General features: G+C 48.4%; 2 protein-coding genes across 8 annotated transcripts in view; one reads left to right on the forward strand and one right to left on the reverse strand.

Annotated features, from left to right (window-relative positions):
- Tspan9 (tetraspanin 9) overlaps positions 1–4,306 on the reverse strand; it is a 183,127-nt gene extending 178,821 nt beyond the window's left edge. The window contains exon 1 of one of the 6 annotated variants that reach the window (XM_004869345.4): positions 4,121–4,306. The gene's annotated coding sequence lies outside the window, so the exon portion shown is untranslated. The remainder of the gene's footprint in view (positions 1–4,120) is intronic. The other 5 variants (XM_021248157.2, XM_087213584.1, XM_087213586.1 and 2 more) reach the window with 5 other exon arrangements.
- LOC147827558 (uncharacterized) lies at positions 4,277–23,626 on the forward strand. 2 transcript variants are annotated; one of them, XM_087213588.1, is made up of 4 exons: positions 4,277–5,507; positions 16,737–16,788; positions 17,653–17,804; positions 18,295–23,626. In XM_087213588.1, exons 1-4 carry the CDS (start codon positions 5,355–5,357, stop codon positions 18,307–18,309), a joined length of 372 nt encoding a protein of 123 aa, XP_087069714.1. In that variant the 5' UTR covers positions 4,277–5,354; the 3' UTR covers positions 18,310–23,626. The 2 variants fall into 2 exon arrangements, 1 of the variants encoding a protein (XP_087069714.1); XR_015452187.1 differs by lacking the exon at positions 16,737–16,788 and having other exon boundaries at positions 17,653–23,626.
- The last annotated feature ends 482 nt before the right edge of the window (positions 23,627–24,108 follow it).

The raw sequence follows: 24,108 nt of genomic DNA on the forward strand, positions 1-24,108 counted from the left end.
GTCCACTGTGCCTCATCTGTGCTCGCAGCAGTGAGTACAATGGAAACATGAGGGGTGGGCAGAACACACGCCCTGAAATAAAGCAGCAAACAGCAACAAGTCCACAACAGCCATCTCAGAATTAGCTCCAATCCCATTATACTTCCTTTATGGCTCCAGCCAATCAGCTCACAGATGGCCTCAGTCCGAAATTCCAAAGTGTCTCGGGACCATTCCCTCCTCACCATTCCTCACAGCTGCCCAGCCAGTCTCCCCACCATGATCTGCCTCTTCACAGACCAGTCTCGCCTTCCTTAAGCCCACATCTACTTCTGTGACCCCCGTGAGAACCACACAGGTCCCAGGGCCTCCCATTCACTTTCTTTTGAAACAGTGAATGCATGGATGTCATTTCCTGGCTAGACACTGGAAACTGTCCATCGTGTGTCCACTGTTCACCTGCCTAGTCCCTTCTCCACTGCCTTCCCTCCACATATCATCCTCCACATATCACACACCCAAGTGCCCCTCTCAGGTGCCTGTCCTCAGGCTGAGTCTTCCTCCCTCGGTCTGGATGCCCCCTTCAGGGCTGGTGTCTATCACCCACCGCTGAGACAGGTGGTGCCCTCTTCCATCAAGGTGCTCCATCTTGTTTGAATCCACACAACACTGCTCTCAGAAGCCACTCACTTTGTACTTTGAACTCTCATTCTCTGAATGCCTTGTCCAGCCCCTAAAAGGACTCTACCTCCCTGAAGACATGACCTTTCATCTGCTTTATTTTTGGAGACTCAGAACTCAGCACAGACTCCTGCACAGACACCATTTGAGAAATTCGAACAGAATCACACAAGGCAGCACCTGAAAGCTAAGAGACAGATGAAGACAGACACCGCTATAGGAGTCCAACGAATAGGAGGTCCATCAGGAAGTAGTAGCTAGGGAAGGCTCCCTAAAAGGAGAGGCACAGGAGCAGAGCCCTAAAGGCTGGGAAGAGGAACAGGAAGAATACTCCAGAAAGGTGCAACAGTACACACCAAGCAGCAGAAAGAAATGAGCAAGGCACACTTGGGAGATGTCTAGCTGGACCTGGGGGTTCTTGAAAGGAGGCAAGTGGGAGAGGCTACCCGGGCAGGCGGGGGCTGGACAGGAAGGAGGGTCAGTGCTAGGCTAGGGCAGCAGGGCCACGTCCACTCTCTGTCAGTGGAGATAACACCCACAGCACGCCTGGCCTCCTGATAGGAGTCTTGTCCTCTCTTGTTCCAAGCATATTTGCCTTGTCTCCCCAGCTCGGTTATAAATAACAGCTCCCACTGTCTGCACACCTGCTGTGTATGTGGCCTGAGCTGTACGCTTCACATGCACATCTCATCACTCCTTCCCACAGCTCCGAGAACTTGGTATTGCCATTCTTACTTTGCAAGCAGGACACTGAGGCCAAAGGAGGTGAGAGCACTTGCTCAGGGTCTTCCCCACCCAGTCAGTAACTCAGTACCACTGGTACTGGGGCTACTGAGCTAGCGATGAGGGCGGGCACTCCTGCCAACAGTCCAGGCCCAGGGCTTCTGCTAAGGGAGCTGTTCCTCCCCCACTCTCCTTATTAATCCTCCAGGACAGCACAGACTGGGTGCACAGGAGCTTAGTAACACACTACACAGAAGGTAGCATGTGGTTGCCTGGGGCTTAGGAAGAGGGGAAATGGGGTTATTTAATAGAGTTTCAGTTCTGCAAGATACAAAGGTCTAGAAATGTGCTTCACAGAAAGATAATTAGCTTACAACTACAAAACTGTACACTTAAAAAGGGGTTAAAATGGTACACTTCACATTATGTGTTTTCTAACACAATTAAAAATCTAAAATACACACAGTGGTACAAGCCTTAATCATAGCTACTCTTGAAGCTGAGGCAGGAGAATCACAAATTGGAGCCACCCTGAGCAACTTGTCAAGGTGACTGCTCTCAAAATAAAAGGGTCAGGAGTGGAGTACTACTCAGCCATAAAGAATGAAAAACTAGAGTCATTTATAGCTAAATGGATGCACATCAAGGCCATACTCTTAAGTGAAATAAATAGGACACATGTGTAAATACCGATAGTTTCACTAGTGTGAGAAACTGATAGTGTAAACAAGGGTTAAAATGATTAACATGAATAATTAATAATTTGAAATAAGAAAAAAGGTCCAAAGATGAAGGAGTGAAGGGAGGGGAAGGGGAAAGGAAAAACTATGAGAAAAGAAAAAAAAATGGAAATGAAATCTATGTAAATAGGGAAGGGCAGAGGGGGTGAAGGGTGTACAGGTAATGGGGAAAAAAAAAATAAGAAGAACCAAGATACATCATGGACAGGTACAAACACCCAATGATAAATGTAAACGAACTGTATACCTAAAATGTACCAATAAAAGAACTAAAATAAAATAAAAATAAAAAAATAAAAAATCAAAGGGTCAGGGAGGTAGCTCAGTGGTAGAGTGTTTGCCTAGCATGGGTTCAGACCTGGCACTGGAAAAAGAAAGAAAAAGAAAAACACTGCTAATTATCTGATATGGAAGAGACCCTAAAAACATTTTAATCCAATAACCTTTCAAAAGAGAGTTGGGAAAAGAGATAACTGGCCCAAGGCTGAACAAATAGGGGGCATTAAGGCCAAGACAAGGCTCAATAGAGAAGAGGGAAGAGAGGCACCAGGCATGAAAAGTCAGAAGCCATAAGTTCAAGTTTTGTTTTTATTTTTGTTTTTTGGTGGTGGTGGTACTGGGGACTGAACCTAAAGCCTTTGCACATCCCCACCCATCCCCTCCTTTTAATGTTTTTTTATTTTGAGCCAATGTCTTGCTAAGTCGATAAGCTGCCGAGGCTCGGTTCCAAGTTGAGATCCTCCTGCCTCAGCCTCCAGCCTCCAGCCTCCCAGAAAGCTGGGATTACAGGTGTGTGTCACCATCCCCCGGCTAGCTTTGTTTCTTTATGAGTTTTGCGACCTTAGAGGAAGTATCTCTGATCCTCATTTCCCTAACCTACAGGAAGGTAATTAAAATTAATATGTATTTCACAAGGATACTGATGAGTGAAATACAATATACAGCTAATGTGCAGCAGATACACTGGCCAACTATAAACTATTTTATAAACATTAGTTATGGTTATTAACATTAAATATCTGTTAATATATTTAAAGAGCCGTACCAGAATATTAAAGCCTAAGACAAAAACAATAAGAAATTTAAAAATCCACTTGATTCTGGAGTATTCTCAGCGGCTCAGGGCCTCGTGCAGAGCGGGTCTCCAAGGAGTAAAGTAGAACCGAATCCCACTGCACCTTCCACTCCCCGGTTCCCTTCCCTCTGTGCCCCAGCGCACAGCCCGGCGCAACAGAGCCAGGGCAGGCTGAAGCAGGAAGCCCTGCGATTGTCTGCCTCTCCGGCTGCATTCCTCGCTAAATAGAAACGATTTGCCCAGGCTATTGTTTGAATTATCCGTAATCGTCTCCTCCCTCCCCACCTTCAGGACTGCAGGCTGAGCGCCCGTCTCTGCAGGGGACCGCACCCACAGGTCCTCCCGCGGCCGTTTCAGCAGATGGGCTGCAGGGCGCGAGGTCAAGGACCCCACCTCGCTTTCCTCCCGGGGTCGGGGAAAGCCTCCTGGAGGAGGAAACGCCTGAGGCGCCGGGGGGTCGGCGGCCGGTCCGGCGCTGCCATCAGAGTGCCCGGGCCGGGCCGCCTGGGGCAGGGAGGCTGACACGCCCGCCCCGCTCGGGCTCTGCTCCGACGCCGGGGCCAGCGCAGCTCTCCCGGGAGGCGCTCTGCGAAAATCCAGCTCCAGCCCCGACCTCGCGCGGCTCCCCGCAGCCGGGGCTCGCTCGGGAATGTTTTCCTCAGAAGTTTCTCAAGTGGCAGGCGCGAGCGCACGAGGGGCGGAATCCCGACGCGGGCGCCCGGCCCTCGCCTCCGGCCAAGCGGGGTCCCGGGCGGAGGGGTCGGCCCGCCCCGGCCCAGGCCTGCTCCGGCCTGCGCGCCCGCCGCGCCCTCCCCGAGTCTCCTCACAGAGCGGCGGCGCAGCTCCTCCTGCTCCCGCCCGCCCCGGCTCGCACCCCGGCCCCGCGCCGAAGGACCCGCGGCCGCCACCCCGCAGCACTCACCACGCCGGCCGAGGGCGAGTACCCGCGCTCCCGCCCGCACGGCCGCTGCCAGCGGAAACGGGGGGCGGGGCGGGGCGGGGCTATTCGGTGGGGCGGGGCGAGGCAGGCGTGGGCGTGGCCATCCCGAGGCCGAGCCGCTGGCCGTGACCGCTGCCCACCGCGCTCCGCCACCTGGCCGCCCCCGAGTGGGGTGCAGGGCCCGGCTGGCCAGCTCCGCGCGTGCGCGGCGCCCCGGCCTCGGGCTCAAGCGCTCCTCCGCCCGCCCCGCCCTGCCCCGGGCCTGAGCCCGCCCACGTCCCGGCTCCCGGGCCGGGGGACTGACCCGTGTGCGCGGCCCTGGGCGCAGGAGGCCTTCGGGGCTGGTCGAGGGCCGACCTGGCTGGCGCAGCCCCTCCCGCTGCCTGGGGCCCTCACCTCCCCCTGGCAGGGCCCCTGCACCTCGGGTTTTGAAGCCGAGGCCTAAACTTGCAAGCACTAAAGCCTGTCTCCGCTCCTCGGCGTTGCTGTCTCAGAAAGCGAACTCTGAGCCGGGCCCGAACTACACAGCGAGACTCTGTCTCAAAAATGAAAAGAAGGGGCCTGGGATTTAGCTCAGTGGTTCCGCTGCCTGCCTCGCAAGCGCAAGGTCCTGACATCGATACCGGTACCCCCCAAAAAACAAAACTTGGCTGTTATCTGCAGGGTGCCCTTGCTTTCTCGAGTTTACCCTAGCAGCTTCCGCTGGTCTTCTGGCCCCTCCTGGCAGGGTATTCTCCTTAACCACCGACCATCCCCTTCCTACCTCTCTACCCAGCAAGGGAAATAACCCTCCTCCCTCCCTTCAGAGCCTCCCCGTTCCCCGAAGGGTCTCCAGCCTGGCCGCCCCTTAGCGCGCGCTCCAACTTCGCCATCCGAAAGAGGGGCCGATGCCTTCCTGTAAAAAGAGCAGGTGACGGATTGGCTGGCAACCCCGGGCTGCGCGGCTGGACGGCCAGCCGTCTGAAGCCGGGCTCTGCCCGCTCCCCCTGTGGCGCGGGGCGTGGTCACGCAGTGCCCAAGGGGTGGACTGACAGCCGGCAGGGGCCAGCGTACACCTGACCATGGTGCTGCCCCGAAGTGCAGCCCTTTCTGCCCTTTAAAGGAAGACCGGCCTTACTCCTATGCTGGACCAAGTGCCTGCACGGCTGCAGACATCTGCGGAGAAGCTGTGGAGGACAAGGGTCTGACACAAAGAGGCCCAGGTGACTTACAGCCCATGAGGCCAGCACGCACTGAGTGTGTACGCCGAGGACAAAACTCCAGTGAACCCAGCGTGAGGCATGACAGCCTGGGAGAAAGAACTCCCGAAAGCACGTGGCCACAGCCTTGGCGGGATTCGGAGTTCCTGACCTGCGGAACATTCGCAGAGGTTAGTTAGACACAGTAAGGTGACAGTATCCGGCTTCTTGGCCTACAGCCCATCCAGTCCTCTTGTCCTGCTGTGGTTATTAATGGTCTGCCTTCTGGGCATGGTGCACACACCTGTAATCTGAGCACTCTGGGAGGCTGAGGCAGGAGGACAGCAATTTCAAGCCCAGCCTGAGTAATTTAGCAATTTAGCAAGACCCAGTTTCAGAATTTAAAAGGGCTGGGGATACAACTCACTCCGAAGGCCCTGGGTCAATCCTCAGTACCACCAAAAACAATTTCCCCCTGGTTTAATTAACTATGACCAAAGGCAATACTCCAAACAGCTCTTTCCAGCCCTGGATGCCAGAAACTCTGCTGGAATTTCTGAGTCCCCAAGGATTTCAAAAGATAGTGTGTCAGTTTATCCCCTTGAAATCACCAAATCAAATCAAAAATGATAATAGACAAAAAGTAGATTTCCAGCCAGCCGGGCCAAGGACAGTGCCTGCTAAACAGTGACACCTAGTAAGAAGAGTTGGTACTACAGGACACCGAGCGGGAAGGCTTCTCTGTCAGCTCCTGGTTTCCAGAAAGCAAAGAACTAACTTCTACCAAGGGCTTATGTGCAGGGCCAGCAGTTGTGACACATTTTAACTCATTGATCCTCACGGTAACTCCTTTCGGCAGGTACTGTCATCCTCCATTCTACCAGAGGAAACTGGGGCTCAGATTTCTCGACAGGCAAGATGGTGCACACCTGTATTCCCGGCGCTTATCCGCTTGAAGCCAGCCCAGATGCATAAGGAGAGCTAATTTCCCCAGGTCTTTCAGGCAACACAGACTACGAGAGGATAAAGTCCTTGTTTCTGCCCCTGCAGGCCCTGAACTAGTGGTTAAAGTTGAGCACTTAGTTACCTTAAATGAGTCTTCCACCTAAAATGACTTCCACAAACCATGAAGTGCTCAGTGGAGCTGCTTTTTGTTTGTTTTCGGTGCCTTCACATTGTGCTATATTCTCAGCCTCCCACCCCTTTTTTGAGACAGGTTGGCTCAAACTTTCGAATCCTCTTGCCTCAGTCTTACAAAGTGCTGGGATGACAGGCATGCCCAACCACACCAAACTTTTAATTTTTATTTATATCCTTACTTTTTTTTTGTAGTACTGGAGATCAAACCCAGGGCTTCACACATGCTAAGCAGGTGCACTACTACATCCCAGCCCTAGAGCTACCTTTCTGTGTGTCTGTGTGTGTGTGTGTCACTAGAGACTGAACCAAGGGCCTTCACACCAAACTACACCTCCAGCCCTCTTATTATCTTTTTATTTTAGACAAGGTCATGCTAAGTCGATAGATTGCCCAGGCTGGGTTCCAACTTGCAATTCTCCTGCCTCAGCCTCTGGAATTATAGGTGTGCACCACCACAGCCGACTTGATCTGTTATTTTTTAAAAAGTACTTCCCAGACTAGTGACACACCCCCTTCCACAACATTACTTGTGCAGTTTGTGGAGTGGTTACTGATCACAGATGCCTAGGAACCCAGCGACCAGAAGCTGCACAATTGTCAAGTTTTATCGGCAGGCACAAGTGACCAGAGAGTGTCCCTCTGCTTCCATGCTGTGCGCACATCTTCCAAACAGCTGGTCCCTTCAGCTTCGTTCTCTTCTAGGCTCACAGTAAGGCCAGTGTGGTAGGACCGGGGGTGACAAGGGTCTTGTGCAAGTCATTGTTGTAGAGGCATCAGGTGATATTGGGGACATACTTACTCTGTAAAAATATATTTGTTGGCTGTTTACATGTGCCAAACCCCTGGATTTAATCCCCAACACCAAGAAAAATGAAAGAGAGAGAGGGAAAAGAAGGAAGGAAGGAAGGAAGGAAGGAAGGAAGGAAGGAAAGGCGAGCTTGTGGTTTAACTGCTAAATCTGGCAGCTCTTCCTTGCTACTCACTGTTGCTAAGACTATCTGAGAGTGTGGACAAGAGCCAGAGAGCAGGCAGGTCGGGCCCGGTGGTTTCGTGCTTTCTGTTACAACTGCTCAGCTTTGCCCTTGGAGCCCAAAGCAGCTCTAACAATATAAAAATGAATGAGCACCCATTCCAATAAAACTTTATTTACAAAAACAAGCATCAGACCGTGGTTTGCCAACCCTTGCACCAGAATAATGTGTTTTCAAATTGGAACATGCAGACTTGCTGCGCTCAGATGTATCGTGGGTATGAGAGTAGGCTGGATTCAAGTTCTCAAGCACAAAAAACAAGGAGAGACAGGTCAAAGGCATTGAGCATCATGAGCGCAAGTGGTTCTGAGCTGGTTTTGAGTGTGTGCATATGTGTGACCCGACAGATCAGTGCCTGCAGAAAGCATGAGCCTCCAAAAGCCAGGTGTGGTGGTGCAATTGGGAGGCTGAGGCAGGAGGGTTCCCGTGAGTTCCAGGCCAGCCTGGGCTACATAGCATTACATCTGGATCTGGTGCTCATGGTGGACACACCATCGTGTTTTTATTTGACAGAAATTGCCATAGATGTTTGATCAACAAGGGGTAGTAAAAAAACACCAAAAATGTTTAAATTAAATAATTTATTATAGTAAAGACATATTTCCATTAACCCTTCTCAAAATACTCCCCTTCACTTTGAGCACAGTTACCCTTGGCAATGTGTCTTTTACTGTAGTAAGTTTTTAAAAATTTAAACATTCACCATATTTTTCTTTCTTTTCTTTTTTTTACATATTTTTCAATCATACATTGTAGCTCTGTGCAAAGGCCTAAGGTTAAATCCCCAATACCACAAAAAAAGAATGAAAACATTGTAATTGGCATATATAGTTATATCAGTGTATATACTTACATTAGCATAAACAGTTACCATAATTCACCAAAAATAAGACCTAATCGGAAAATAAGCCCTAGCATGATTTTTCAGGATGCTTCCGATATAAGCCCTACCCCCAAAGTAAGGCTTAGTTAAGACTGTCCGCCGGACGGACACATTTAGTATGTCCATTGCAACACACGACAGATGTACTGAATTATAAAATAATAATATTAATATATAATTAAATATCGATAAATAATATTGACACTAATACTCAGAATAGGTGATAATAAGTATTTGTAAATGCCCACGCAGGTGCCTTAGGATGAGAGATAAACGCCTGTGTGAATAGATGAACAGGAGACGTATGCCGGTGACCAGTCATAGCACAGGTGCGCTGCGTGAGTAACGTGTGCACTTGATAACAGACAGACGTGGTCGTACCTAATACGAGTCTTCGTACTGGAACACATCATGTGCCAGCACCCAAGTCCAACAATTAGCACTTTGTTAATCTGATTTCATTTCACCTCCAATCATCTTTTAGATTTATTAGTACATGTTTGCAGTTCATGCATTTTACAACCATCTTGGGGCGTTGAAACACGTACGTAATGCAGTCGTTTCTTTTTTAATCTCCTTCCCTCCCTCCCTCCCTCCCTTCTCCTTAGTTCCCCTTCTCATTCTTGTTGATATTGTTCATCTTAGCTCATGTTTATGGCATATAATGTCCACGTTCACTGAGGTTATTAGGATCCCGTATGTGGCACACCTTTGCTCTGCCTATTTCCCCATTCCCTCCCACTTGCCCCTCGCCTTGGTCCCCTGGACCCTTCCCATTGGCAAGAGATCCATCCCTTGTCTCATTCTATCCTTCCTTTATTTTTCTCTTGGTTTGTACTTTCCCTTACTCAGATGAGTTTGTGTGTCTGATTTATTTCGCTCAACATTATATTTTCTAGGTGCATCTGTTTTCCTACAAATGTCTCAAATTCATCCATCTTTATGGCCAAGTAGTATCCATTACACAGAGAGACCATATTTTCTCTATCCAGTCATCTGTTGATGTGTATACAGGCTGCTTCCAGGATTTAGCTATTATGAATTGGGCTGCTATAACCTTGGTATGTGTGTATTGCTCTAGTATGATGTCTAAAGCTCTTTGGGGAAGATAGACTGGGTCATATGGAATTTCTATTTTTTAGGACTCTCCATACTGATTTCCATAGTGGTTGTACTAGTTTACATTCCCACAAACAGTGGAGGAGGGTTCCTTTTCCCCCATAGCCTCTCACTATGGTTTGATTTTTTAATGATTAAGATGAAGTCTTAGCATTGTTTTAATTTGCATCTCTCTAATGATCAGAGATGCTGAAGATTTTTTCATATATTTGCTGACCATTTGTATTTCTTCCTCTATGAAGTATTCACTCCTCTTGCCCATTTCTTGACTGGGACTTTAATTTTAGGTGGTCTAATTTTTTTGAGTTCTTTATATATTCTAGATATTAGTCCTTGGTCTGAGAAGTAACCGGTAATTTTTTCCATTCTGTAGGATGTCTCTTCACTCTGCTAATTGATTCTTGTGCTGTACAGAAGCTGTTTAGTCTGATATAATCCCATTTGTTGATTCTTGCTGTTATTTCTTGTACAATTACTGTTCTATTTAGAAAATCCTTTCCTACACCTATGTCATCAAGTGTTTTACCTATTTTATCTTCCAGTACATTTAATGTTTCTGTTTTAATGTTTAGATCTTTGATCCATTTTGATTTTAATTTAGTACATGGTGAGAGATAAGGGTCCAGTTTCAATCTTCTGCACACAGATACCCAGTTTTCCCAGAATCACTTGTGGGATGGGCTGTCTTTCCTCCAACATATGCTTTTGGCTCCTTTGTCAAAGATCAAATAGCTGAGTATGTCTGGGGTCCTTTCTGTATCCTCTGTTTTGTTCCATTGATCCACATATCTGTTTTTGTTCCAGTACCATGCCTTTTTTAACACTATTGCTTTGTAGTATAGCTCGACGTCTGATATTCTAAGGCCTCCTACTTTGCTCTTATTGCCCAACATTGCTTTCACTATTCTGGGTCTCTTCTGGCTCCATATGAATTTTAGGATTGTTTTCTCTAGTTCTGTAAAGTATGTTGCTGGTATTTTGATTGGGACTGCTTTGAATCTCTGTGTTAGTTACTTTTCTCTCATTGCTGAGACAAAATACCTGATACCCAAAGTTAGAAGGGAAAGGATTTGTTTGTAGAGGTTTCAGTCCATAATCAGCTAGCTCCAAGGCAGGGTGGCATGGCAGACAAGCCTAGCAGAGGAGAACCTGTTCATGGCAGCTGGAAGGTAACAAAAGCAACAAGGGACTTTAACAGTCTTTCTGCCCCTTGGACTACAGAGATTAGGGCGGGGCCAACCCAATCACTCACCTGTAGTGGTTTAGGAATCACACACCCTTAGCCTCAGCATCACACTTTCCAGATTCAGCCACCTCTGAAAAAGACTGCATGAGGCTTTGGGGTGAGACCCAAGCCATGACGGTCTGTACCAGTTTTGGGAGTGTGGCCATTTTGACAATATTGGTCCTGCCTCTCCAGGAGCAAGGAGCACCGTTCCACTTTCTGATGTCCTCTTCAGTCTTGTTCTTCAGAGAACTGTAGTTTTCTTTGTAGAGGTCTTTCATTTCCTTGGTTAGGTTAATTTCTAGGTATTTCATTTTTCTTGAGGCTGTGAATGGTATTATTTTCATAATTTCCTTATCATCAAGTTCATTATTGGTGTATACAAAAGCTAATGATTTTTGTAAGTTCATCTTGTATCCTGCTATGTTGCTGAAGATGGTTAGTGAATCCAAGAGGTTTTTTGGTGGAGTTCTTTGGGTCTTATATGTAGAGTATCATATCATCTGCAAATAATGACAATTTGAATTCTTCGTTTTGTATAGGTATCCCTTTTATTTTTTTCTCTTGCCTGCTTGCTCTGGCTAATGTTTCAAGCATTATGTTGAACAGAAGGAGTGACAATGGGCAGTCTTGTCTTGTTCCTAATTTTAGGGGGAACACTTTTAGTTTTTAGGAATTGTGTTATACAGACATCCAGACCCTTCTCCCAGACCCCGTGTCCAATGTCCCCGTGACTCTCCATACCCATGATAGTACAGCAGTGCCAATCTGGAGTTCATATTCCTAATCTGTAGTGGTATCTAAATCCTGAATTTCGTGTGTGCATGCTGAGGAATCAAATGCCTTGAACACGCTAAATGCAAACTCTACACACTCTCTAACACTGAGCCACACCCCACCCTCTAAATCTTTAATTCAGTCATCATAGCCCACCTGTGAGGCTGAGTCTTTATATCAACTATAAACAAGATGAATGACACACATTAACACTTGTCGTAGGGTTAAAGAAGTATGCATTATTAACTACTGTTATCAAGGGGATAATTTATGTTTTATCTGCTTTTTATCTTTTTTTAGTTGTAGTAAAATTCACAGAAAATTCACCATGAGCCATTTTAAAGTTTAGCATTTTATAGTCTGTTTTTTAAGGTGTTTGCAAAGTATAAAATATGTCAGGGGCTGGGGATTTAGCTCAGCGGTTTCACCGCCTGCTAAGCAAGTGCAAGGACCCGAGTTTGATCCCCAGTAGCCCCCCCCGACAAAAAAAGTATGTCAGTAGGTGTATTATAGAAACAAAAAGTAGATTGGTGTTTTGTGTGGGCTGGAGACTGAGGGGGAGTGGTGGCCAATGAGTGAGCACTTTCCTTTCAGGGTGAGTAAAATATTTCAAATTTCAATAGTGATGATGCTTGCACAATCTCATGAAGACACAAAGACCATTGAATTGTATAATTTATAAGATAACTTTTATTACATGTGAATTCTACTAGAATAAGAGATGTATTAAAAAGCAACAGTTTATGTGTATTTACATATATGGAACAATGTGAAAGCGTAACAAAAATATCTCATTAAAGGTAGATCACAGTGTAAATGCTTATACAGATATAAAAAATACATATAACTATTCATTCTTTCTTTCTGTAATCAAAAAATTTTCAAGGACCTGTTCTGTACCAGATGCAGACTTGCAGTTTTGATGTTCACTAGTTGAATAAAACAGAGTTAGCTGATATTTAAAAACCCACAAAATACTACAGAAATGTGTAATGTGTTTCTAGACAGAAAAATATAACCTTATAAGCATATCATTCCCTATATATGTATATATTTGTAAATGATTTCAACACAATTTTCTTAAAACATGAGAAAATAATATAGAATACTGAGTCAAAAACCACCCATGTTTAAAAACTACACTCAATAAAATAATAATCTGTAGCTAAAAAAAAAAAGTATAAAAGTTTGTGACCTATATTTCCAATGTCTTTTGAGGGGGTTGGTTTGGTTTTTTTTTTTTTTTTTTTTTGGTGCTAGGGACAAAACCCATGGCTTCACACTGCTGGGCAAGTGCTCCACCACTGCAGCCCATGCCCCGGCCTGGGCTGGCAGTCTAGTATTTGTGCAGATCAAGTGGATAACTGCTTATAGAACTCTAATAAAATCTATAAACTGAGACTGTGTTTTGTAGATAGTGTTTAAATTCTTCATGTTAAATGATTAGTGTCTAAGGTTTTGCTTAGATTTTCCTAAGTCTTCCTTAGACAGATGTCAGATGTTAGATTTGGAAATGCTTAATTGCAGCTTTAACAGTCTAAGATAATTTAATTAATCAAGCTTGTAAGTGATATTAAATGTTTAGAGAAATTCATGAGCTGAGCATTAATCAAAGTACAAGTGAAGGAGATTTAGGATAAAAAACTAGCTCCATAAACAAAGGAACAACATGAACTTAAACCACATATTTAAAATTTACAATTTAAATAAATTGAAAAAATAGGTAAAGTACACAAATAACTTCAAGTATTCTTTTCATGCATCATATACATAACATTCAATTGATAGTGACTAGTAGTTTATAAACTAATACAAAAGTCAAGATTTGGGGCTGAGGATGTAGCTCAGTGGCGGAGTGCTTGACTAGCATGTGCAAGGCCCTGGGTTCAATCCCCAGCACCAAATAATAATAATAATAATAATAATAATAATAATAATAATAAATACATATATATAATGAAAAGATTATAAGTCAAATGAAAAGAAAGTACTTTAAATTTAATTTTTATTTTTTTTATTTATTCATTGAATTTTGAGACAGGATCTCACTTTGTAGTTTAGGGTGACCTTAAACTCACTATGTAGCCCAGGTTGGCCTCAAACTCATGGCAATCCTCCTGCCTCAGCCTCCCAAGAACTGGGACTATAGCTGTGTGGCACCACGCCCAGCTTCTTGTATTTATTTTTATTGAGAAAATAATTTTTAAAGAGTTTGTAAAGAGAAAATAATTTTTACAAATAATGATGAAAATGCTGCTGAAGTACGTGCATTTCCCAGAGAAGGGACCCTCCTGTACCTACACCAAACCCCTCCCATCTCCACAAGGGGGTGGAATTACTAATAATCCATCACAGCCTGGGGTGGAGCTTTTCTCTCCAGTGTTAGTCATGTTCCCATCTCCAGGACAAAATACCCAGCCCTCACAACTTTAAAGGAGGAGAGGTTTAGTTGGCTCACAGTTCCAGTGGGTTCAGTCCAGTGGGGTCAGCTGCTCCAAGATAGAAATGGCAGGGTGGAAGGGCCAGTTAAAGGACAGCTGCTCACTCTATGGCATCCAGGAAGCAGAGAGAAGGTAGTAGCCAGGGACGAAAATATACCCCACAGCTGGGTATGCTGGCTCACACCTGTAATCCCAGCACTCAGGAGACTGAGGCAGGAGGATTACTGAGAATTTAAGACCACCCTGGACTACATAGTCAGTTCAAGCCCCACCTGAACTATATAGCAAAAAAAAAAAAAAGAAAGAAAGAAAGAGAAAGAAAGAAAGAAAGAAAGAAAGGAAAAGAAAAGAAAAGAAAAAGCAGTGCTGGGGATGTAGCTCAGTGGTTCTTCCCCTGCCTCGCAAGTGCAAGGTCCCAAGTTCAATCCCTGGTACCAAAATAAAGAAAAAGAAAAGAAAGAAAAGGAAAGAGAAAGATCCTTAGATCCTTAGATCTAAGATCCTTAGAAAGATCCAGGTCATAGCCCCAGTGAGCCACCTCTCCTGACCCACCTCCCAATAGCACATTCAGCTATGAACTCACCAGTGGATTGAGTGCCTGCATGACCCAATCACCTTCCAAAAGCCCCACTTCTTTTTTATTTTTTTGGTACCAGAGATTGAACCTGGGACCTTGCGCTTGGGAGGCAGGCAGCAGAACCACTGAGCTAAATCCTCGGCCCTAAAAGCCCCACTTCTGATTATCTGAGACTTTGGGGGACGTTTCAGATCTGAGCTGTAACATTGCGCTTGATCACCATGTGCATCCCTGAACCTGGCGTGGGGCTATACACCTGCAGTCCCAGCACTGGGGAGGCTGAGGCAGGAGGATCCCAGTCCAAGCCCAACCTGTGCAATGTAACAGCTTAGTGATAGCCCATCTCAAAATATAACAAAAATTAAAAAGGGCTGGCGATGTAGCTCAGTGTGAAGGCCCTGGCTTCAACTTCCAGCACCAAAAATATAGAAATAGACAAGGGAGAGGTGGGGGTTGGGGGAGAACACCCCTGTTGCTTCTCCAGCTTCAGGGTGCCCGAGTCGCCTGCACATTGGAGTCCCAAAGCCGGGACAGTGCAGGGCAAGTGTGCAGGCCAAGGCCCCGAATGCTGGTGCTGCCCCGGAGGTGGGACACCTGTGCGCCCTCCCAACTAACCAGGACTGGAGCCGCTCCTCCTCAGGCCGGTTCATGGTCTCTCCCTGTGCTCCCCCGCCCTGCCCAATCTTTCTCTCCTTTCCTCTCATGCACCAGCTGAGCCCCGGCTGACCCCCTTTCTCTGGGGATTGCCTCCTTGGCAGATCTGGGCATCTGTGGCCTTGTCCTGCAGGACAGAGAGCAGATCTAGGCCCAAGAGGGTCCCCAAGAGGCAAAAGGCTGCCACCATCAGTTCATGGGTTTTCTTTTTTAAAAAATAGCAGAACATTTGTTGGTACATTTTAGACATACAGAATGATAACACTCATCATAGGGAATTTGCACCCGCATGATACATCCCGCCTCTTCTCTCCCATTCTCCTCTCCTCCCCTGCTCTATGTACAAAAACTTTGTGTCCTTTTTTCCTTCTATTTTCTCGCCCCTTCCCTGCTCCCTCGTTCCCCTTCCCATTTGAACATTCTCTTCCCATTTCCAGTATCTGTTATGCATTTTAGTGGTCATGGATTTCTGAGTGTCCCCCATTGGGGTGGGTGTGGGCTCCTTGACAGCTGGGCTTTCTTCACTGTTGCCCCTAAGCCCCAAAGCAGTGCCAGACATCCGGAGAGTGTGCTGAGGGGCACTACTCTGGCTGGAAGCAGCAGGCCAGCCCTGCTGGAACACAGTGGCGCCCTGGTCCTGCAGACAAAGTAGTGAGTGCTTGCTTGGCCTCTCGTGTGCGTGTGCATGTGCGTGTGGGGTGACCCGGCTGGTTTAGGTCTGGTTTAGCTCTCCTGTACTCTGTGCTGCCTGCTAGCTCGGGGCCGCTTTCATCTCTAGCCTCATGTGGGACTCTGCGGAGTCCAACCAGAGAGTGTTCCTTGTTTTGGGCCACTGCAGGATATTAAGCCAGAGGACAGGACCCAGCAGACAAAATCTGGAGGCCAGAAAGCCTCAAGGCGAACGTGATGAGTTGCCAAACCAGAGGGAACAGAAGCAAATATCAAAGCCAGGGACCATGGCCAGGAATCCCAGATCCAGGGAGATGAAAACGAGCAAGGGCAGATTACAGCTGGGGACGGGCCGCGCCTCCGAGGCAGGCATCTGAGGCTTGCTTTAATGTGTGTCCAGGACTGGGAGGGTCGGTTGGCTAAAATGAAAGGGGGCGGGTGGCTGCACAGAGCGGTATTTTCCAGAAGCTCTCGGTTTTCCAGTGCCTAAACTGGGGAGACAGCATGGAGTCTGTGAAGCCTTGGGGCCAGCTCCAGCCAGCAGCTGGCACATCCTGGCCCTGCAGCCTTGAGCAAAGTCCTCCAAAGGGGCCTCCACCAGCCTCTAGACTGCTGCCAGAGTGAAGGCGTTTCGAGATCGGAAGTGGAAAAAAGCCAGCCAAGTAGGCAGTGAAGAGGAAAAGCAGAAGCTCTCCTAGCTTGGAGGTGGGGAGGCGCAAAGAGAAGCCGACCCCTCTGGCACAAGGGAACCCGACAGGGTGGAGAGACAGCTCGGCTGAGGTCCCACAGCCAGTCTGACCTGGCTAAGACCCGGCTGCTCGCTCACCCGCTGCCTGCCGCGTACCGCTCCCTGCCGCGTACCTCTCCCTGCCGCGCTAATTTTCCTCCCCTTCATTCCCCGCAGCCTCCTGTGCCCCACATCACCTCTCAAGAAATAAAAGTATTTTCCTCAGAAGGTGAGAATCGATTGATTACTGCACTGAAACACCACCACAGTGCTTTCTTCTCTTTCGGGAGGGAGTCTGCGGGGCCTGGGACCCTAGGCCTTGGGCACGGTGGGCAACTGTTTCACCACTGAGCTGTACCTGCTCCGCCCCAATTTTACATTTTCTCTTCTGTGCTTTTCTTTTTCCTTCCCTCCCGCCCTCCCTCCCTTCCCTTTTACTCTCCTTTATTTTGTGGTACTGGGGATTGAACCAGGACCTTCGCACTGAGGATTGAACTGAGTACCTGAGCTACAACAGTCCCTTTATTCTTTTTATTTTGAGCCTGAGTCTCACTAAGTCATTAAATTGCCCAGGGTGGCTTTGAACGTGTGCTCTTCTTGCTTCAGCCTCCCAGAGTGCTGGGATTGCAGGTGTGCACCACACCCAGCTCCAAATCTTTTCTTTTTTCCCCTTCTCCTTCCCGCTCTCCCTCTGAATCCTCCCTTAGTGCCAGTACTCTCTGGGACCTCTGGAGCCAGCTTTCCCCTGTCCCGCCCAGCATCAGAAAACCTGCATTCCTGAGCTCAGGGTGAGGAGCCAGCGGACCCAGGTCAGAGAGCGAGATCTAAGTCAGGTGCTGGTTAGGGTTCCTCTGAGCCTCACTTTCTTCATCTGTGAGAAGACTATCTATAGTGTCACAGTGCAGCTGCGGGTATCAAGCAAGGAAATGCATTCCAAAGTGCTTTGCAAACTGAAAAATGCTAGAAAGAATGGGGTAGCACTATTAATACAACTATTTATGCCTCAAATAATAAATTTGGCTGCTAATTACAATCCCACAAAATAAAAGTGACTTGAAATAGTTTATTCTTCTCTCATGTGAAATCTGACCAGAACCGTTGCTGTACTCTCGTGGTATAAAGAATCCAGCACCCTGTATCTGCTGCTATGTCATGAGTAGCTCCCTTCCTATGGTCATCTCGAGATCCAAAGAGGCTGCACAGAATCCGGCCATCACAATCACACTGCAGCCTGCTCCTAAGAGGGTAAGGAGACCATGCCCCTCCCTTCTGGAATCAAATTTTTGCTACCTCCATTGGTCGATTAGTCACAGGATTGCATCCACCTCCAAGGTGTTCAGGACCCAAGGGTTTTGTTCTCAGTCAGTGACCTGTGCTGTGGAGAGCGAAAGGTTGAAATAACCTTGAGAGACCTCTGAGTCTCTTGAGAACATAATGAATCCTGGATATGCAGCGGGCACAAAAACAAGGATGGTTACTTGTAACAAGAGTGGTTAAATAGAGTTCGAATGTCTGCAGTGCAAGGGAACGTTATTCCCGGAGTTGTAAAGATACATTTGACCTTTTCCCTGGAAAATAATTAGTCGCCGAATTATGTACAGAGGAGGGGTTGGGGGTTGTGGAAAAGGTATATAAAGGGCAATAAAGTGGGAAGAGGGGTCTCTCCTCCGCCTCTCTCTCCTTTTTCTTTTCCTCAGAGGTTGTGTTTTTCTTTCATCCTCTCCCCTCCTCTCAGGTACTGTTCGACTAGTGATGGCTAGCACCGTCACTATGCCCCGTCGGAGGTGCAGCAGCTCCGTGACAGGAAGGAGGAGCTGGAAGTCTTCACCACCGCGGCCGCCTCGCCTGGCAGCGGTCAGCAGCATTGGAGAACTCCCTCGGGACGGTTTATTCGCTCTGAGAACACTCCTGCCCCCACACTTGAGTGCATGGAGTCTCAGGGAAAAATGGCAAGCCCTCTCCTGAGTCCAGACTCAGCTCCTGAAATCACATCCACTCCCAGGAATTCAAACATGAATCTGGTGCCAGTGACTCCTAAATCTAGCCCCGAGCTCTCCCCTCAGTTCTGGAATTGTTCTACTTAAATTGTTTTGTTTTGTTTTGTTTTGTTTTGTGACAGGGTCTTGCTATGAAGTTCGGGCTGGCCTTGAACTCATTATGTAGCCCAGGCTGGCATCGAACTAGCAGCGATTCTCCTGGCTCAGCCTCCCGAGTGCTAGGATTACAGGCATGCCGCCACCACACCTGGCCCAGAATTGTTCCAGAACCCAGTGCCGCCTGTCCGCTCTCTGTGGTGTCTCCCTCCTCATCCCCATCCCTACACGTGCTGCTCCCAAGTCTGTCTGTGTGAACCAGGAACCTCAGAGTGGTCCTAGCACCTCACCCTGTCCCACTTCCTCCATGCAGGCTCTCAGGAAGCCACGGGAACTGTCCTCAGCCACCTCCAGGGTGGCCCCTTTCTCATCTCCACCCCAAGCACAGCGCCACTGGTCGCACCTGCCCCTCTGCTGCAGCCTCCTGTCTGTCTCCCCACTTCCACACCTGCCCCGTGACCCTACCCCACAGCAGCCAGAGCAACAGCTGGGGTCAGAAAGTCAACCACAGCGGAGTCCACACGTGTCTACTCCCCGACCCCGAAAGCTTTCTGAATGGGTCCTGAGGGACTTTCAAAGGAATGAAACTGGAAAGGATGAAGAAAGATAACACATTTAGAAGCTGAACAGTAGCTGGTGCTGACTTAGCAGACCAGAGAAAGCAGAATGCTAACCCAGTGGATGCGAAGGAGGAACGTGATTCTTAGCACTTGACTTCCCAGAATACCGGTGGCACTGGGTATCTGAGAACGGGGAAACAGTGGGCTGAAGAAGAGAGGGTGGCCAGGCCTGGTGGTGCACCCCTGTAGTCCCAGCACTTGGGAGGCTGAGACAGGAGGATTGTCATGAGCTAGAGGCCAGCCTGGGCTACAATAGTGAGTTCAAAGCCAGCCTAAACTACATATTGAGACCCTGTCTCAAAAAAAGACAAGAAGGGAGGGTAGAGTTAGGCGTGGTGGGGCTTTGGGAGGTAATTCCAGCACTATGAGACACTGCGGCAAGTTCAAGCCCAGCCTGGGCAACCTGATGAGACCCTGTCTCAAAATGAAAAATTAAAAAGGGCTGGGGTTATAGCTCAGTATGAATACATTGAGTTCAATCTCCAGTACAAAAAAAAAAAGGAAGTTATTCAAATTGAGTTCAAGAAGTAGACCCCAAATCCCTGTTCTATGCCATGCAACCAGACTGCTGCTTCCCAGCTCAGGCAGAAACAGGAAGCTCTCTGGTTAGGCAAGAGCACCGGGATTGCCTCTGGGCTAGAGGACACCAGGCACAGCTGAAGGCCTGGGCAGAGAACAGAGCGCTGAGTCCTGCCACACTGGATGCGGACATGGCTGTCCCCAGTTGTTTCCTTGCGCTTGGTTCCTAGAATGCCGTGTCACCTGCAAGGAACTAGAGGAAGCCTTTGTCTGGACTCGACCAGACTAAAGACATCCACTTTCTGCCTCAGCCGAGCCTCAGCACCTGCCTGAAGGTCCAAGGCTCCCGGGAGCTCGCAGGGGCCGCTCTTCAGCCTAGCATCCCAGCAAGAATGCCCAGGCATCCTGACAGTCACAGTCATAAGAGCACCACCACCCCAGGGAAGCCGCTGGAGGGAGGCAGACCAGGGAAAGGACTCGTCCCCGAAAGTCCCCTCCTCCAGTGATGAGAGATGTCGTCTCCGTGGGTCCACTCCAGCCTCCTCTCACCCCTGGTGCTCCAGGGCTCCCCTTTCCCATCCAGAGGCCTGCGATGACCACCCACTCTGAGAGCCCCTGCTCTACTTCGGGTGTGATTTGTACCTCCTGCAGTCACTCTGAGCTTGGCCCTTGCTGTCGTGTGGACCTGGAATGTCCCTGAAGACCCATGTGTAACACCATTGTTCAGTGCTACTGAGAGCAGGTGGGGTCCAGTGCAAGCTCTTAGGTCTCCATGGGCTGGAAGGATGCTGTGGACCCTGGTCTCTGATTCTCAACCATGCAGTGAACAGCCTGTTTGCTTGTTTGTTTCTCCTTCTGGTTGCTTGTTTATTGTGTTCTCTGCTAGGAAGGAGGTCGCACGAGGCAGGGCTCTTTGCTTTCTGCCCTGGTAAGTTCCGAGATTTGTCCTGGCACACAGCACACTCAGTAAATGCCAGCTGCGTGGGGGTGTGCCACAACACCCCACTTTAGCCTCTAACCCATGCAGCCAGTGCCTGGAAGGACAAGCCCTTAGGGACAACAGTGGCTCTCCCGACCTTGTTCCAGAACTGCTCCCGGGATAGACGGAGTTATAAATGAATTACCCCTTTCTGAGCATGATGCTGTAAGACTTCGTCTAGTCCAGCAAGTAGTGTGTATCAGGCCACTGTTCAGTTTGGGGAGTGAAGGACTGCATATCGTTCCCCATGTGTACGATCCGAACTTTCCAGCATTCCCCGATGCTCAGGTGGGATAATGCAGGTCTCCATAGTGGACACGGGGTCACCAGGCCCTCCATACCAGTGTCACACAACCCTTTAAGATCACGCAACTCCCTGTTCAAACACACACAAACCAGCTGGGCAAGCGTCTGGTTTCTGGTGAAGGAAGCTCCCTGAGGGACAGTGCTGATGGGCAGACAGTGCTGCTGCTGGCTGGAAACTAGGGGCACAGCACTTGGCCGCATCGATCACATCTTGGGATTCTGCTTAGCAGCTCAGGGCTGGGGCCCCTCGCCAATAAACCTGCATACTCCTGGGCCAAGTTCCTGAGAGGCCAGGCTAGGGACCATCCTGCCTGCAGTGCACCCTTCAGACCCAGTGGGCTTTGTGTCTGTTTGCTGATCGCTGGACTATCAGGCCCCGTGGCAGGTTCCGATCTCCTGCTCAGTGCTACAGTGCAAGGCAAGCAAAAAACTTAAGAAAGAAGTAGAGAGAGAAATGGGGAGCAGGATGGCCGATGCTGAGCAAGCAGCAAAAGACCCTGGCCACCCAAAGCCTCTGATATTGGTGACATCACAGTTAGGGTGAGAGGGCTACACGTGGTTGCTGACACAGGCAAGGCTTGTAAGAGAAGAGACAAAGCATTCTTAATTTTGAGAATAGAATTTGGGTGTGAGTCACTCTGCCCTTGGCTGCCATGTTATCTAGTCACATAGGCTTTGGTCAGACTCATTTCTCGAAACGAGCTAATTGTAGGGTTAACTCTTTACAGCCTGCACTGCTCACAGCCTGCTTTGGGCACAATCAACGGGGTGGTCCCCCACACTGGGCTTGGGAAAGTGCAAAGTGCATGGGGCCCACAGCCTGAGGTGGGAGCCCGGCAGAGGTTCCCACAGGCAGGAGACCACCGGGGCCCCTGGGCTGGAACTTCACCCACAGCATGGGGGACCCGAGGGTGCTGCACCCTGACAGACAATGTGGGCTGGGTGCTGGGCTCCTGCCTAGGACGATGCCAGCCACTGCTGACAAGACACTCAGATGAAGAAACACTCCAGGCTTTGGGGACGTAGCACTTTACTGAAGATCTGGAGATGCAATGGGGGTTTACATAGCAAGAATACAAAACCTTAAGGTTGGATATAAGACATCCATGACTTCAAGAGACTTTTGTACTGTTTTTTGAGGCAGGGTCTCCCTTTGTGGTTCAGGCTGGCCTTGAACTCACTATATACCCCAGGCTGGCCTCAGACTCGAGGTGATCCTCTTGCCTCAGCCTCCTGAGTGCTGGGACTACAGGCATGTGCCACCATGCCTGACTCACGAGACTCTTAGTCATTTCCACCCATGGGGCTCCAGCCTTGTACAAAGGGCTTGGAGCACTTCACCCCATCCTTTCTCAGGAGGTAAAACAAAAGTCAAACTCCTGACAGTTTCTCATTGATCGGAGGGCAGCCCTCTCCTTCTAGGCCTCTCTGGGAGCCACAATGGTAGCTTTCCAGTGAAGAATGTGTCCCTCCTCAGCTGTGAGACCATCATGAGGGTGAAAGACAAACTAGCTATGCCAAGAGACAGGAGGCCTTCTCCTGAGCTTCTGAGGAGCAGCAGAGCACAGGTTTTCTTTCCTCTAGAAGTGTGTGTGTATGTGTCCTGCGCCGGAACCCAGGCCTTGTGCATGTGAGCCTCTCACTTAGCTCCCTGCCCACATCCCCTGCCCAGGGGACTCTCTGTGACTGTCTGTCTGTCTGTCTCTCTCTCACTGGGGATCAAACCCAGGGGCTCTACCACTGAGGTACATGGCCAGCCCCATTGACAGGGAAAAGTTTTAGATAACTTAGTAGATTGAATATTTAGGTAGTTGTAGAAGCAAAACAAGTAATATGTTCCTTTAAGATTTGCTTTTCCCGTAACTCTTGTTGTTTAAGGTGACTTTATTTTTTATTTTTTGGTACTGGGGATCGAACTCAGGTCCTTGTGCTTGCACAGCAGGCAACGAAACCACTGAGCTAAATGCCTGGCCCATGTTTAAGGTGACTTTAAGGTGACAGTTATCTGACTCTTTAACCAATAACTTCATTAACCTAATAAAGTTGCAATGCCTGGGTGAATTTACAATGTATATGTGCTTATCTTGTAATTGTATTTACACATCAAAGACCACTAGGGATGAGATAATGGCTAAAAAGGACATAAAAAGGAAACATTGAACAAACTGGCTAAACAAAGGGGCAGGGGGATACTGACCAGACCGGTTTCTGGCAGTCCCGCCTGCTTGCAAGTAGAACTTTTATTATTTTACCCAAAGTCTATGTCTCTGTGTATTTCTTTCCAAGATTTCCGGAACACCGTGACTTTTTATTTTGAGACAGGATCTTGCTAAGTTGCTCGGGTAAGCCTTGAGTTTGTAATCCTCCTGCTTCAGCCTCCCAAGAAGCTAACATGTACATCTAAATTGTGATAGTCTCAAGAGCGTTCACAAGTTAGGTGTGGCATGGCTCCTTCAAACATGTTTTTTTGGTACCAGGGATCAAACTTGGGACCTTGTGCTTTTGAGGCAGGCGCCGGAACCACTGAGCTAAATCCCCAGCTCCTTCAAACATTTTATCTTTCCTCTTCCCAACAGGACTCTGAACTCAACAGCCATTTATTCCCATTTCACGTAAGTTTCTGAAGGGTGCAGGGGGGTGACCCATCGTGACTTGGGAGAGGCTGATTTGGTTCTGGGTTAGCTTGGCTGGAGAGTTCAGCTCTTAAGAACATCTTACGGGGGTTTAGGTATTTGGGGAAAAGTTCATTTTCATTCTTGCAGCTAAGATTACAGATAATGTAAGAAGGGGTCAGGCATGGAGGGCAACAGGCATAGCTGCCCTGGAGGTAGGTCCACATCTGTGCCCCTCGAATCCTCTGCCTGGGGGCCAAAGGGTGATGGGCACCTGACACAGACACCATAGGTCTCAGCAGTGCCCTCCCATCACACCAGACCTTAGGCCTCCAGCCTCCTCCACCCACTGCCCACAGAAGAGGAAGCAAGTGTGCAAGGACCAAGCGCACACAGGATGTGGAGCCACACCAGGGCAGC

Source organism: Heterocephalus glaber, unplaced genomic scaffold (genome assembly GCF_053883595.1).
Source record: "Heterocephalus glaber isolate CG9 unplaced genomic scaffold, H.glaber_assembly_v1.0 deba00001444, whole genome shotgun sequence".
NCBI classification, from domain to species: Eukaryota; Metazoa; Chordata; class Mammalia; order Rodentia; family Bathyergidae; genus Heterocephalus; species Heterocephalus glaber.